Source organism: Plectropomus leopardus, chromosome 2 (genome assembly GCF_008729295.1).
Source record: "Plectropomus leopardus isolate mb chromosome 2, YSFRI_Pleo_2.0, whole genome shotgun sequence".
In the NCBI taxonomy this organism is placed as follows: Eukaryota; Metazoa; Chordata; class Actinopteri; order Perciformes; family Serranidae; genus Plectropomus; species Plectropomus leopardus.
In genome coordinates this window covers 38101366-38116742 of record NC_056464.1, presented here as the reverse complement: position 1 = coordinate 38116742, position 15377 = coordinate 38101366, and the positions used below count along the sequence as shown (strand labels likewise).

General features: G+C 39.8%; 1 protein-coding gene across 1 annotated transcript in view; it reads right to left on the bottom strand.

Annotated features, from left to right (window-relative positions):
* Positions 1-11676, bottom strand: part of pmepa1 (prostate transmembrane protein, androgen induced 1) — a 44905-nt gene extending 33229 nt beyond the window's left edge. The window contains exon 1 of the mRNA XM_042510360.1: positions 11440-11676. Coding sequence (XP_042366294.1) covers positions 11440-11536 — 97 coding nt within the window. The 5' untranslated portion in view covers positions 11537-11676. The remainder of the gene's footprint in view (positions 1-11439) is intronic.
* Between the last annotated feature and the right edge of the window lie 3701 nt (positions 11677-15377).

Below are 15377 nucleotides of genomic sequence, written 5' to 3'. Positions count from 1 at the left end.
GACAGTCTCTGTATGGATTTATTCACACTGCGAGACAGACATATAGGGCCGGCTCTGACTTCAGACTAATTAATGGGACAATACGAGTCCAACAGACCACAAGGGCCTCAGCTGAACACTGTCTTGTATGCAGATTATATGCAGAGAGCACACACACACACACACAAACACACAACCCCCAAAGTGACGATGACCTTGACCCCTAGACGCACAGGCTGCATTCATCTACATATATGCATGATGAGACCCCGATGATTACTTCTTTTTGGTTTCTCTGTGAGTGTTATTGGTGTCTAGACCGAGAAACAAAGAGCAGCTGAGAGGTTGAATGGAAGGCATGAAGGAGGCAAAGAATAAAGGAAGGAAGCAAGGACGTGAGCAAGGAAGGAAGGAGGTCAAGACGGAGCTTAACGGGAGGAAAAGATGGTGAAAAGAAATTCAAAACAGCATAAAAATGCAAAGATATATTCCCAGTTAAATGTTTCTTTTAAGGATATATTCAGAGTTATTGAACGTAGAAAAACAAGACATTGTTTCTGAGAAATCTGGTATTTCTGTCTGTTTCGCATGGTGGATGGTTTGAAGTACTACAACTCCCATGAGCCTCTGCTGCCAATGCAGAGAAGAAGAAACCAGGCAACAAAACAGCAATATAAACTTAAAAATGATAAAATCATTGGTGGTCATAAAAGTGGTCTGAACTGTCTTAAAACTGTCTTTTTCTCAGATCAACCCTGTAATATTATCATTTACAGTCTTGACTCATGCAAATGATGAAGTTCACTGATGTTTACATTGTCAACAACAATAAATAGCAGCAATCTCTCCAGCACCAAACAGGAAACAACAAACCTGGTAGGAGACGCAAACACATGATCAAGTCTTGGTTTTCATATGCTGTGAAAAATGAGGAGAAACTGGTGGAGTTGTTGAGTGAATAAGTTATTGATGTGTATTTCATCCAACAATAAGCACTCTCTCTTTTTAGTGAGAAATCTTAATTTCTGTCACAGTTTGTCTTTCATTCTCACAGTCTCCTACCACTAAAACAGAGCAGCTAACAAACAGAGGCTGACGGAAAGCTGAGGCGACACAGTCCATGTAGTCCACATGATTAAAACATCTGCCGCCGCAAATAGATTTTTGACTTTTGGAGCTGGATCATTTATAGGAAGTGTTTTTGGAATATATATATATGCCATTAAGAGAGAGTACTCTGGGCACAGGCGGAGCAGCAGAACACCAGACGCAGTGAAACTTAACTGTTCATTGTACTGGGTCTAAAAGTTTTTGCTCGCATCTACAGCAGCTGCTCCCTCATCCATCCATCAATCTGATCTGATCTGATCAACCATTATCCAACCTGTGACTCCTAAAACTGCTGCCGAGGAAGAGGAGTCATGATGAGTTTCACCTGAGCTGAATTCACAGACCATAAGCCAAAACAAAAACATCCAAATGTCCAAATTCAGAGAGAGGACAACCTGTTGATATCTGATCCACGAAACCAGCACCTATTTTAGTGAGAAATCTTAATTTTTGAAAGCCGTCTCATTCCTCAGTTTTAGCTGGTAGCGAGTTGAGGTGATGAATTCCAAAAAAGTTTGTACACAAACACAACCTGTCTTAATGTATTATATTGATGCCAAATTGACAAAAATACTGTCGACACGCAACAACTTTTATCTTTTGTTTCTAGAGTTTTAGATTTTATTTCATATTTCTTGCATGGAGTTTGGTTTAATATTTTCCACCAGGAGCAGGACAGGAAATAAGATCAAAAGGAATCGTATTGTACTCTTGCAAATAGTGACCCTGTAAGTTTCCCAGTCTTCTCAAAATCTTACAGTGTGACTAAAAACTCACATTGCCTTCAGATGCCAGACTCCCATCTTTAAAAAGTCTTTTCAAAGTCTTGTAGTGTAGGCATAAGTTGCTGGGTTCATTCAAAGTTGACCCAGAATTTAAAAGTAAAGTGATTAAAGCTACAGATTGTCTTTTTAGTTTTGTCAACGCACAGACTCAAACAACTTAACAGGGACATTCGTCTGGAAATGTTCTTCCCTGCATCAATAGCTCCACTGAAAATGTGGCTGAACTGGGCAGCTCCCAGTGTCATGTGGTAAATGAAATGTACGAAACAAAGAGAAGGCAGCTGAGACGACTTTCGGTGGATAAATCATTTCTTCCGAGACAAATTACTGTCTGTTTATCGTACACGAGGATTAAAGCGATTCTGGCTCTGGGACGATGCCAGCTGTCAATCAAGAAACAAAAACGAAACACAAAAGGCAGAGTTTGATCCACACAGGCGTCTGTGAACACACTTTATATCTACTGCTCTTCTTAACCGCAAGAAAAGGCAAATGTAGAAGAGAATTTTTTATATAATTTTAACAAATCCTCCCTCACAACATCACACACGCAGACAGGAAATTAATAGACAAGCACAGACTAACACGTGCACGCTGACACACACTCTCACACACTCGCGGAGCACTGAGACAGCCAGACAGAGAGGTTTACATAATAAGTCTAGGAGTTCAGCCAGAACAGACTCAATCATTTAATTTCCATGATTCACTGAGTGAGAGAGAAAAAGACGCAGAGACAGAGACAGACAGAAAGAAAGGAAAGAAATCCAGTCAATGAGAACTAGAAGACAAAAACAAGAAACACAAACACCGCCTAATAACTGTTGGCCATGTTTGAAAAATATGACAAAATTAAACTTTTTTTTTCACTTTTTAGTTTTGTTTTCGGAGCGTTGAGTTACCGCATGGATTTGTTTCGAAATCTCTCCCTGAAGTCCAGTGGTGGAATGTACCACAAGTACTTTCTGAGGAACTTGTACTTCCATTTTTATGCTACTTATTACTTTTGGAGGCAAATATTTTACTTTCTACTTCACAGCTTTTCCTCAGCAGCAGTTTGAGGAGTTTAAGTCACACACACACACATTATTACATACGGGGTGATGGTATATCCGCTTGGCCTTAAGCCTGGCGCACCTCCAACGGTGCCAAAGGAGGACTTGTGCATGGCAGGGGCGTCCGCTTCCCTGAGCCAGGCCTAGACCTGACCGCATACCAAGGAACAGGTTGAGCCGCAGGGTCTTCAGCTGGGGACCACTGCTCACTGACGTTTCGCCCCTTAACCCAGAACATCTCCCAGTGGCGGGGCCGTGTACAGGGACGTCTCCCTGACACCCCCTGCAGCTCAACCTATGTTGATGTTCCCCCCCAAGACTTGTCTCGTCGTCTCAGCCAGAGCCAGTGGCTTGCTTTCTCTGCTTCCTCCGACAGTTCTTTGGTGGCTTTGCTCAGCCTTGCTCCCCGTAGTCCCACGTCTCTAAGCAGGCGTGGCATGGAGCTGCCAACAAAGCCCCTGACTCCCACCTCCACCGGGTACGTCCTTGCTTGCCATCCGCTTTCTCTGCACTCTTCGACCAGGTCTGCGTATTTATCATCATATATATATATATATAAACAAGCTCTATTATGATAAACTGTAGATTTGTAACATTTGTGAAATTTATTTTTCACTGTGCAATTCTTTTTTTCGAAGAATAGCGGTCATATATTATTAAAAAACTTAATTTATCTTATGTATTTTTTATTGTCTTTATTTTTAGCTGATATCTGTTACACTGGAAGATGATGTAGCTTTGTATTGTGATGGTGTCTTACAGAAATAAAAACTAACTATTAACTGACAAAAGCCATAAAATAAATACAATAAAATAAAATTATATTTTAATGCTAATACTTTTGTACTTGAGTACAATTTGGAAGCAGGACATTTACTTAGTTAGTATTTTTACATTGTAGTATTGCCACTTTTACTTAAACATAAAAGCTCTGTATAGTTGTTCCAACACTAAACCACAGTCAAACCTTAAAAACCCCTAAAATCTGATGTTAAATACCTGGTACTAATCTATAGCAACAGACTCTAATATAAACTGACAATACTGCCAAAAAAAGCAGAACAAACAAACAAATCTTTCAACGCCGTTCAGTTACAGCGTGTGCCTAATTTAATGTGTTTTCTCAACTCTGTTTTTCTTTCCATTGTTGTGTCTCCTCGCTCACGCTGTTGCAGCTAAGCTCCAGTGACAGCACATTGAAATAGTATAAAAGTCGATTCTGGTACGGCTATTACAGTTTGAGTGATCAAAGACGGAGCTGAATGCCTCAGGATGTAGTCTTGCACCACAGTTACACTGTCAAAAGTGGAGGTGGATGAGAAAAATCTGCTGTTCTTATTTTTACACTGATTAGTAAACATCATCTCTGTGTCACACGGGAGCTGCCGCTTCAACAGGATGCGGAGAGTGATGTTTGTGACACATGACAATGACAGAGTGACACATGACAGTCACAAAGATGTAAGAGTGACTTTTGTTCAAGCTAAAAATACAGTGACTGCTGTTGACTGCTGGTGCTTTTAAATTTGTATATAATGTTGGAGTGCATGATGTGCTCTCTGAGACGTCCGAACAGATAAAAACATTAGCTAGGAATTCCACATATGTTTAGAAAATAATTTCCGCAACAAAAAAATGTTACAGATAAAATCACATCTCAAACTACAGTACAGTTGTTTCCACCGGATGTATTTAAAAATATGTGGATTCCTTCAGCTCTGAGGCTCACCAATCTTGTTTATTCTTGTTCTCTTTTGTTAGCAATGTGAAAAACATTCAGGTAAGCAGGCTTTTCATTTTTAGCCGGCACTGACTTGCTGGTGTTACTCTAGCTGTAATTAATTAACATTAATGCTCTGTGTCACCTGCCAAAAGGTTTCAGTGAAACTTGGCAGTTAAGCGCTCTCTGCAAGCCGCTGTCTGCACTCGGCCAAAGATTGCACCACTCTGTCTGATAATGTCTTCTCAACATCTTTATTTTCAGGTTGAATCTATGTGCTGTTAATTGTTTCTGCCCAAAAATACAATCTCATATGAAGCTTTTATCTGTTTTTTAACTTAAAGGGACAGGTCACCCAAAAATTCAAAAAAGAAGCATTTTTAGCTCTTTCATGTAGCGTTGTCTATTAATCTAGACAGTTATGAATTTGATAAGGAGTTTTATGGTTTCAGTATTCAAACTGAAATACAAGACACCTTCATCTACAAGTAAAGAGCTGTCGGGCAGGGCTTCAGTGTGTCCGGGATCAAACTTGTGACTTTACAGTTAACAGGAATGTGTGTTAACCAGAGAAGACGTCCAGTCACAGTGTGTCCTCGCTGTGCCAGACGCTGCAGTCACCTCCTGTTCACTTCAGGAACACTCTGACTCTTTTCCTCGAATTCAATAATCAAAATAAATACCGCTACCCTCCAGCTGAACTCACACACACACACACACACACACTCAGACAACATTTTCGTTGGCTATGGAGACAGACTGAGGAGGTGTTTTGATGTCAGGACTGCCAGACATGTAGTAACAAATGTACAGGGAAACCAAGCTGCTGGTAGGAAATGATTCTTAAGAACTGATACAAGCGATGACTTCACCGCATGCACGCACGCACGCGCCCACACACACACACACACACACACACACACACACACACACACACACACACACACACACACACACACACGGCCAGCCTGTGAGTAATGCTGATGTCATGTGCTTTGACTAGCAATGTCTGCAGCTCAGAACAGATGTGTTTTTGCATAATGTGTGTGCGCTTTTATATGTCGGAGGGTGTAGCAGGTATATGTAACCCTACAATTACAACTTCACAGATCCAGATGAGAGACAGATGATTGGTAGTTTCAAGTGAGTCAGGGTCTCTATAGCTCCTTCACAAGTCTGGGAATTTATCTAAATCCAGGGACTTCAAAGTGTTCATAAATCCAGCTGCTGCAGGTGTTTGGAAAAGCAGGTTAATATGAGCTGAATGTGCGCACTAATATTAAAGGTCGCATGTTGTAAAAAAAGTCAGATTTCAATGTCTATTTTAAATATAAACCAGGTAATGTTGCTGTATGAATACTGTGAAAGTATCAGATCGACACAGAAATAAACAGACTGTATTTAGAAACTGCTCTTTTTCATCAGGACCATTGTGAGGTTGTGATGTCACAAATACTGTACAATGTAACACAATGTTTCGAAAATATCTGCATCGCGTACATAAAATCAAACTGCGCTGAGAAAACGCTGCCTCAATTTGTTCGTTTTTAGCCACTTTAAAAAAGGCACACCCCAAAAAAATCAATATCAGTGTAAGTGTACGCTATTTTAAGAATATTTTTTACACTTTACCTTGCTTTCAGACAGGCCTTTTCCAACAGTGAATTAAAGCAGTTATATCAAAGCCAACAGACTCCACCGACAAAAGCAGCAGCAGAGCACTGTAGTTACTCGTCATCTGCAGCCTTTATTGGTTAGTACATAAGGTAAAGCTTGGCAAATATTCAAATGTAGTGTACAATTAGCTGATATTGACTTTTTTAAGTGGCTAAAATAAGTTTTGCATGAGTTTATGCACAAAGTGCATAAAATAAGTCACGACCACAGTGTGTAACTATATATCTTTTAACAGCTAAATATGAAAACAGAAATTAACGAGTTTGCCAATTTCACATCTCCACAATTTAAATCAATCCTATGAAAGTTCCTCAGTGGAGGATGAAGCAAAAAACGCTGCCTCAGTGGTACGAAATTACCCGAATCTTCCAAATTGGGCCCATAGAGCAGACACACTAAAGACTTACAACAGCCGAGTGAGGACAAGTGGCTAACTTTGGCTGGCTGAGCGGCTTCAGTTTGGCACAAAACTTGGAGGTAAAATGGGATAAAATAATCTCATCACATGGCTCACTTTTGTTATGTTATTTGTAATTTTTAATGCTGTATGGATCAAATCCTGATAGTGACATTAGTCATTTTTTCAGGGTTTTTAGGCTCAAAAAAATGTTTCCACTGATGTACAAGCGCTATTTTCACAATGTAAGTATTTGGGAAAAACTTCTTGGGCCACAGGGAATCACAAGACGGTGTATTTCTACTTTCGGACGCTACAAAAAGAAGGGCGTTTGTGTACAACATCAGCTGACCGGAAGTAAACATGGACCCAAGCTTTTGTCAAGAAATGCAATCTCAGAGAAAGATAGAAAGTGGCGGTAGACTGACGTTATAGTCCTTCCCCGGCTGAACTGATGACGAAGAGACGCCAAGAAACACTGACCAATCAGAGCAGATTAGGCTTTTTCGGGAGGGGGGCTTAAAGAGACAGGCGCTACAACAGAGCGTTTCAAGACGGAGGGTGAATACAGGCACATTTAAGTAGACTGTATGGAAAAAAATAGAGGTTTTTCGAACATTAAATTGTGTAAAATGACCTATTAGAAACCCAAAATAGAAGTATGAACCTGGAAATGAGGCCTTTAATATACAACAGCATTTCTGAAGGAGCCTTTTCCTTTTGAGTTGCTATCATGTTTTTGCAAAGTGATATATTTGCTATAAAACAGCTGTAGATATTTTGTTTCAGATTCTTGAATAAGAAATGCGTCTGACAAATAATTCGTATTTTTTGTTGTTCATCGGGTCTCACTTTCAATCCCATATCAGACGGCTGCATTTTTCCCAGATACTGGTCTATTTTTAACTTGAAGCAAAGACTCAGGGAAACCCTGCTTTTTCTATCGTGTCTACATCGTCCTTTGATCACCACATCTCAAGTGTATAACGTGGATTATCCCGTGTTATACTTTCCTCCGCTGCGTCTTTCATCTTTGCTGTCGCACTCCACTGCTTAAAGTCCAGTACAGCTGAAACGCCTTAAACATAATCTTGTTTTTATAAATAAAGGCCAGTGCATCATTAGTTTCAGCCTCCATACCAGGTTTCTATCGACTCCTACACGATTTTCAGTTCACCACAGTGCTTCTCTCTCTCTATTTTCACTTATTTCAAAAGTTCTCTTTTGCTGACACCTTGTTCCTTGTTTCTAAAGTTTTGACATATTTTTCTCCCTCCCTTCTCTCTCTGCTGTCTCTGCGGTCCTCTCTCTCTCCTCCTTTGGTTTATCTGTTTCCCTCCCTGTGCCTTCAGACTAAACACCACGTCTGCTCTCCGACAGAGGAATTGTGTGTCTGTCTGGCTGCATTCTTATCTTGTCTTTCTGTTTCCAGTCCAGGAAACCATCGTTATTTCTCTGATTGATTGCTATTACTGCTGCTACAGCTTTCAACATTAAATCGGTTAAGACGCGGGCATACTTACACAAAAAAGCCAAATATTCTCAGTTTACAGCCTCTCAATTGTGAAGATTTGATGCTTCTTTTGTCATATGATAATAAACTGAACCAGACCGCAGGTTAAACTTTCTTTATCAATTGATCAGCAGTAAGGAGCAACAGATTATCAGCCTGGTCGATCATCGGGGCCGACATTTTGTCGATTATCTGCATCTGTGTTCTATTTTAATGATCGCCAATAAAAATAATAATTATAAAAGCATCGGAGGAACTTTTATTCTGTAAAACCTCAGGGAGTTATTTATATTTATTCATTTTCTTATTTAAAATTTAACTTGACTGTTTTTTTAAAAAGTTGCTGGGAACTTTCTGTATATGATGTTGAACATTTCGGTTTAAACAATTTCTAAAGGCATTTAAACAAAGTTTTGTTTCGGAATTTAATATATTCCAAATTATAAATATTGACAAAGATTTTCATCTTTATTGTAAATGCATATCGGTTCCAAATTTTGGTTATCGGCCTCATTAACTAGTTAAAAAAATTTCTGTTTCTTGAAGACCAACATTTTTAAATGTCTCGTTTTGCCCAAACAAGCCACAAATCATCCTAAAAGACGACTGATGATGCGTATCAATGTATCTACTAACAGCTGCAGCTCTAACCTGAAACTGTTTAGGTCAAAAAGTCAAACCGCTTTGTGTGAGTTCAGTTTAAACGACACAATTCAAGACTGGAAAACATGCGCACAGAGATGACCTCCGCCTGATTACATATCAACCAATCATTGAATTAAAAAGAGTATCAAAATGACGACGCAACACAGTCTCCTAAAAATCCCCAAACCTCGTGAAAAACAATTTGTTGCAGACTTTAAAAAGAAGCATGATTCAGTGACTCCGTGGCCTTTTTTCTCCCACCTAAGATTTATTTAGAAACTGATTTTCTTGGATGGTTTAGTTGATATTTTGACTGGCTTGTTCTGACTGTCCACTTTTAGATTTGGAAGAAACGATGGTTGAGAACACGGTGAGTAATGTGCCCCTCTAATCATGTGTGGGAAAGGTTCTCGCTGGTGTCATCCGTCATGTTTTTGCCATGCAGGCTACTTAAAGTGACATTTGTCCCATGCAGATGCTTTACTGAGTTGGAGCAGTAAACGTTGGAGTAACAACGGTTTTGTGGGATTATTAGTAGATTTGAAGTAGCAGTGCTACTTCTGGGAAATTTGGAGTTTTTGAAGTTTGGTTGTATGATTACTATTTCATAGTCAGTGTATTACTTGCAGTAGATGTCGGTTAGTGCACCCTGTTTGGAGAAGCAGGCAGGAGTACCGACACCGAAGCAAAGCAATGTACTGCCGCGGACAGAGGCAACAACAAAATGTACTTCAGCCACTTAAAAAATCAATATCAGTCTAAGTCTGTGCTATATTTGGACTATTTTCACTGCTTTAGCTTTCTGTTTCACAGCGATTCCCAATAAAAACCTGAAGTCATTGTATTGTTTTTCTTGCCATCCAGATTCCATCCGCTTAAACCAGGAGCTGCTGGTGTACCACTGCTTCAATCAGTTAGTTTGTGTTATTGTGTGACTTTCGTGCTTAAAGTGGTTAACTGGACTGGTCATTTTTATTAATTACTCCGCTTTTAAATGAAACTGGTTTTAATGGTGTTTGGCCTGTTGTTTGTTCTTTGTGTTTTCATTGCATTTTGTGTTTTCTGTGCTCTTGACATCAAAAATGAGAGCTTATGCCCTCAATGATTCCTCAAGATTTAAACAAAGGTTGAATGAATGAATTTTAGCTCTTCTAGTGTTACTGCTAGTTCGTATTCATTCTTTCTCTGGTTCCAGCCTCTCCGATGTGAATATTTGCTGGTTTTCTTTGTCTTCTATGACTGTAAACTGACTATCTTTGGATTTGGGGCTGCTGCTCAGACAAAACAAGACATCTGAACTTAATACCCTGAACTGGCTGGACTGGGGAAACTGGGAAAGATTTATGCTGACCATTTTCTGACGCATGTGCATCGTCTTGTCCAAACGGTTGAATCCTGCCTGCTTTCAGCTGTGAGTCAGCCGTGCTGGTGACCTCAGCTGGACACACACACACACACACACACACACACACACACAGCTTTCATCTATGACCTTTCAGTATTATGACTGTGTACATTAACAACATGGGAGTCCCCAGTGAGGGTAGAGCCACTAACCCGGGATGTTTTAATGCTTTACCAAACAACACATGAAAGCAAACTCATATGTAAACATATACACACACACACACACATAAACACAGGGATTTCCCGGATACGACCACACACATGAACGTGCACGCGCGCACAGACACACGTGCGCGCACGTAGGGCAGACGGCTAGACAGACGTCTGGCTTTACTCGAATGACGAAGCGGCGACAAAACTTCCAGCTCCCCCCTTTTCCCACCGAACAAAACCTCATTTTCACGCAAAATCCAGCTTTTAATGTCCTCTGCTGTAACTTCATAACACTCTGAACACGCGTGAGGTCGTATTTTACCGTTAAAACCCCCACTGAAGAGGCAGATTTGTTTCAAAATGAAGCAAAATCAAGAGCGGCAACTGCCACGAAACTCCACAGAAAAAATCACACATTTTGTCAAAATTAGCTTCCGTGGCGAACAAAACGGCTCAAAAAGCCTTAAAATAACATACATTAAACAACATAATCAATTTAATCAGTTCGGCTATGTGGAAAGAGATGAGAAGCTTACGGTTTTTGGTTCAAGTTCAACCTCAGCGAGTTGTTAATCAGGTTAAAGGTTCACGGAGGAGAATCTTTTAATTAGGCTAGCGATTTGGCTAACTTAAGTTTCACACGCCGCAACATGTAAACACAAAGTCAACCTACACACATTAAGTCACAGTAAAACGCTTCAAAATCAGAGTGTGAGCACATTTTGTGAGGTAGAAAGACAAATTCATGTCACTGAAACACAACCCAACATCCCACATGACAAACAGTGACCGCTAACACTCAAAAAACTATCAAATAAAGCTAATTATCTCCTTTTTGTGCCTGTGAGGAGGTGTAAATATAAGCCGATGACACATAAATAACCTCAGTTTCATTTTTAACCAAAAATATGGAGTGTGAAGAGTCAGAGTCACGATTAACACACAGCTCGAGTTAAAGTCAGTGATTTCTCAACGTAGAAAGTCATGAAGTTACTCACTGATTTCCATGCTCTGGAGGGAGGTGTAGCGCTTGCAGTTACAAGTACAGGAGACATTGGCGGCGGTGGCGTTTAAAACACCCATCAAGTTCAACATTTAAAGCCTCCTAAAAACGGACATTAATGCTCCAGAAGAGGAGGACGAGGGGAAAGGCTGGAAAGAAGGAGAGGAGTCTTAAAAACAAAAAAAAGGACACACCAAACTCCCCCCAAAAAATCCTCCCTTTTCTGTTTTCTCTCCAGCCTCCTCTCCTTCCCCTCCGGTCCGTCCGTCCTCCTCCTGTCTCGGCTCTCTCCTCCTCCTCTCTCCGGTTCCTCCTCCTCTTCCTCCGACTATTTCTCTGTCGGCGTACCGTGCGAGTGTCGGTACAGCCGTTAAATGTAGTTTTTCTGTATTTTAAGTTGAAATGTCCGGTAGAAATCGGGCTCAGCGGTTCCGTGTTTTCAGCCGAGTGACCGGCGACTCAACTGCTAACGGACGTGTGTCTGCTCCTGTCTGTTTCTCTCTGTGTCTCTGTCTCTGTCTGTCTCCAGGGATTTCTCAGTGTCTCTCCCCCACCTCCCTCTCTCTCTCCGCCGGTGACACTGTCTGTCTGTCTGTCTGTCTGTCTCTCATTTCCAATCTCCACTTGCTCTTTTGGCACATCACAAAGCACACAGAGAGAAAAATATAACAGCAGATTTTTTAAAAAGTCAGATTTATTAGGCTATTTAGGACCAAATTCACAAATTTGCTCTACAGGACTTGTGTAAGACCTTGGGCATGAAAATGTACCAAGAAGACAAATTGGTAACAGTTTTACATTCATCTATAAAAAGAAATAAACTGTAAAATGTATTATTATAAGGGACTGTTCTCTATTTATCAGAGAGGAGTGGCAGAGGTATGACGTTTTTTTTTTTTTTTATTTTAACCTTCCCCGAAGCAAAAAGTGCACGAAATGCATGATGGCAGGGGTGCCATCGTTCTGAGAATATCACAGTGCAATGTTTGATTAATGTTTTCAGTGGCAAGTTTTCTTTTAGTTCCCAGAATGTTATTCTTAAAGTCAGGGTAACATTTTTTATAAACATGTTGTTGTTTTTTGGGTTTTTGTTTTTTAACATATCTCATTACACAGGCCTCAATAACATCCCGAAAACATTTTTTGAATGTTGCTTTGAAAATGTTCTTCCTTTGTTCTCATGTAATATTGAGGGAACGTTTTATAAAAAAGATCATTCTATGATTTCTCACCTCTCAACATCATCAAAATTTTGCCATTATTTAACAGGAACACTATTTGAAATGCTAAACATCCTTAAAAGGTTCTTTGAATATTAGATTTAAATGTTTTCTTTAAAACATTATTGCAGCTTGTAGGTAACGTAGGCCAATTATTTATAGTATACGTTTAAATAATGAGACAGCTAGTTAATTAAAATTCAATGGCTTAGAGGGAGGAGGTGGGATTTCATAAGTTTTCACTTCTTGTCGCTCCTTTTCGAATATAAAAATAAAGAAAGTCATTATGTATTTGTCCATTTCTTGTGCTCTGTGTTTTTCACTGTAATTATTACTTTGTTTTTTGTCAGTCTGTTTTGTGTAATATTTTCTTTATTTCCTTTTTTACATGTTTGAAATAAACAAAAATCTAATTAAATCAAAACGTTCAGAGGATGGCACAGTGCAGTGTTTCAGTAGGTGGGCTATCACCTCCGAGAAATTCCTCATATATGGCCACTCACACATCAGGAGCTCGCCTTTCCGTTATCGCTCGCACAACACGCCTACGTCGCCTTCAATCAGAAATAATAACGGTGGTGACGGTTAGTGCGGTGGCTGCAATAAAAATAAACCTGCTAATGTTTTAAACATCCATCGCCATGCTTCCTGGAAAGTTATGGCGGAGACGTCGTCACCCAAAGAAAACGCAGTCATCTCATTATTCTGTTTTATCGACATTTCCAAAATATCGCTTAAGTTTTGTGCAAATTTGTAACGAAAACCAGCCTTTAGTCAGAAATTTTGGATGAGAATCTCACTGTGTGAATGCTGTTACCACCTACTGTAGATCTACTAACCAACCAATAGAAACGCAGCGTGAAATGACGCACTGATCAGCACGACTCTGCTAAATGCTCGTAGATGCTGATAAATACTTCGAGCTCTCGTTACAAAATTGGCCAAGTTGGCCTCTTTTCCCCAAACACAACCGTGTCCACATTCGTCTTCCTCTTCTTCTTTTGACACACCTGAATGCCACTGTGGCAAAGGCTCGATTCACGTTTGTTTACATTTTTCGCTAGATGGATGACGCACACCGATGACGTTTTTCTTGCGTACTGACACTGATAGACGTACATCGTAGCCTGCAAGACTGTAGGCGATGTCATCGCAGTCTGCATACATCAGACTTGATGTCGGACTGAAGTTTAGTGAGATCCATATTGCAGAGTTAAGCTGCACGAAACGCATGACTGCAAATATCTCACAGTCTGCAGCAGCTTCACAGTGAAAACCTTCCACAAGTGTCTGCTTACTTTGTTCGCCCTCGTTTTTCTTCAGTGTCGCTTTGTCTTGTAACATGAAACATGAAAACACGGCATATTAGGCTGTCACTCAAAATATGTTGCCAAAATATGAGCCCCCCTTCACATGTCAGTTGAACATGCTTGATTGACATGCGGGCAAAAACACATTAAGAACTTGAATAACAATGTCTCCAGATATAACTTTTTAAACTTTAATAATCCCAGAAGTGCTATAAAAGCTGACTCAAAACATCAAATATTAGTGTGTTTTGTGTGTGTGTGTGTGTGTGTGTGTGTGTGTGTGTGTGTGTGTGTGTGTGTGTGTTTGTGTGTGTGTGGGTCGACAGAGCCAGACAGCATTACGTCACCTCTCTGACGGACGGGCCCCGGGGACCAATGGGGCGAGACTGTAACAGCGTGTCTCATCTGAGTCAACTTTCTAATTAGGTCTGCTTGAGTTTATAGCTGCATGTTAAAGTGGTTTTATGGCCCAGCTGGACTCACCAAAGCCCTCATCCTGTCCAGAGAGAAAAAATATACAACCCAAATTTATTTCTCAGTGTCGTAAAGAATTTTTTTTTGTTTTTTTTTTACAAAATGTAACTTTTGCAAAGAAAGTAACTGATGGGGGGAATACAGCTGCTGAGGGAATCAAGTTTTACTTTGTAATTTATTGCATGAGACAGAAGTTTTGAAATGAAACTTCGGCCGGTAGATGTGATTGTAATTAAAGGGTTAATTATCCTAATTTACCAAAAAAATCAAGAGTAGAAAATACTGTATTTCAAAAAGAAAAACGACGAAACATAACATAGTGATCATTGTTTGTAAAGAGATTTGTCACTGTTGATTTAAAAATAAAATGCATTTTATTGTTTTTAAGGGACTGTTCTTTATTTATGAGAGGAGGGGGTGGCTGGGGTGTGACTTTTTTTTGGCACCCTCCCCAAAGCTACAAATACTTTTCCTTGAGCCTCCCTGAATGACTTGAAGAAAATGCACAACCCCCCCCCCCACCATAAATTAGTATAACATTTTTTAAACTTCGATGTTTGAAAGATAAATGGTGAAGATGAAATACAGCTGTTGAAAATAAAGCCTAGTTTTTTTTTTTAACTCTTGTTCTTGAATGGTGGTTAGTTTGTGAAAATGGCTCATTTTTGGCCAAATTTCAAAAGAGACGTAAAATAATTTGATGAAATATCACTATTTGAAGCCCTTTTTTATGTCTCCAAGGACCGGCAGAATTTATCTTAGGAGGAAAATAAAATAAATTATGTTTTTACACTTTATGGCTTCAATAAATGGCGTACTTTTGCAATTTTAAAAATGGCCTCCAAACGCACAGGCCCGCAGGTTTGACAGGCATGTTCTCTTTAAAAATCAGCTCTAAAACAAATACAAAACACAGCCGTTAATCTACT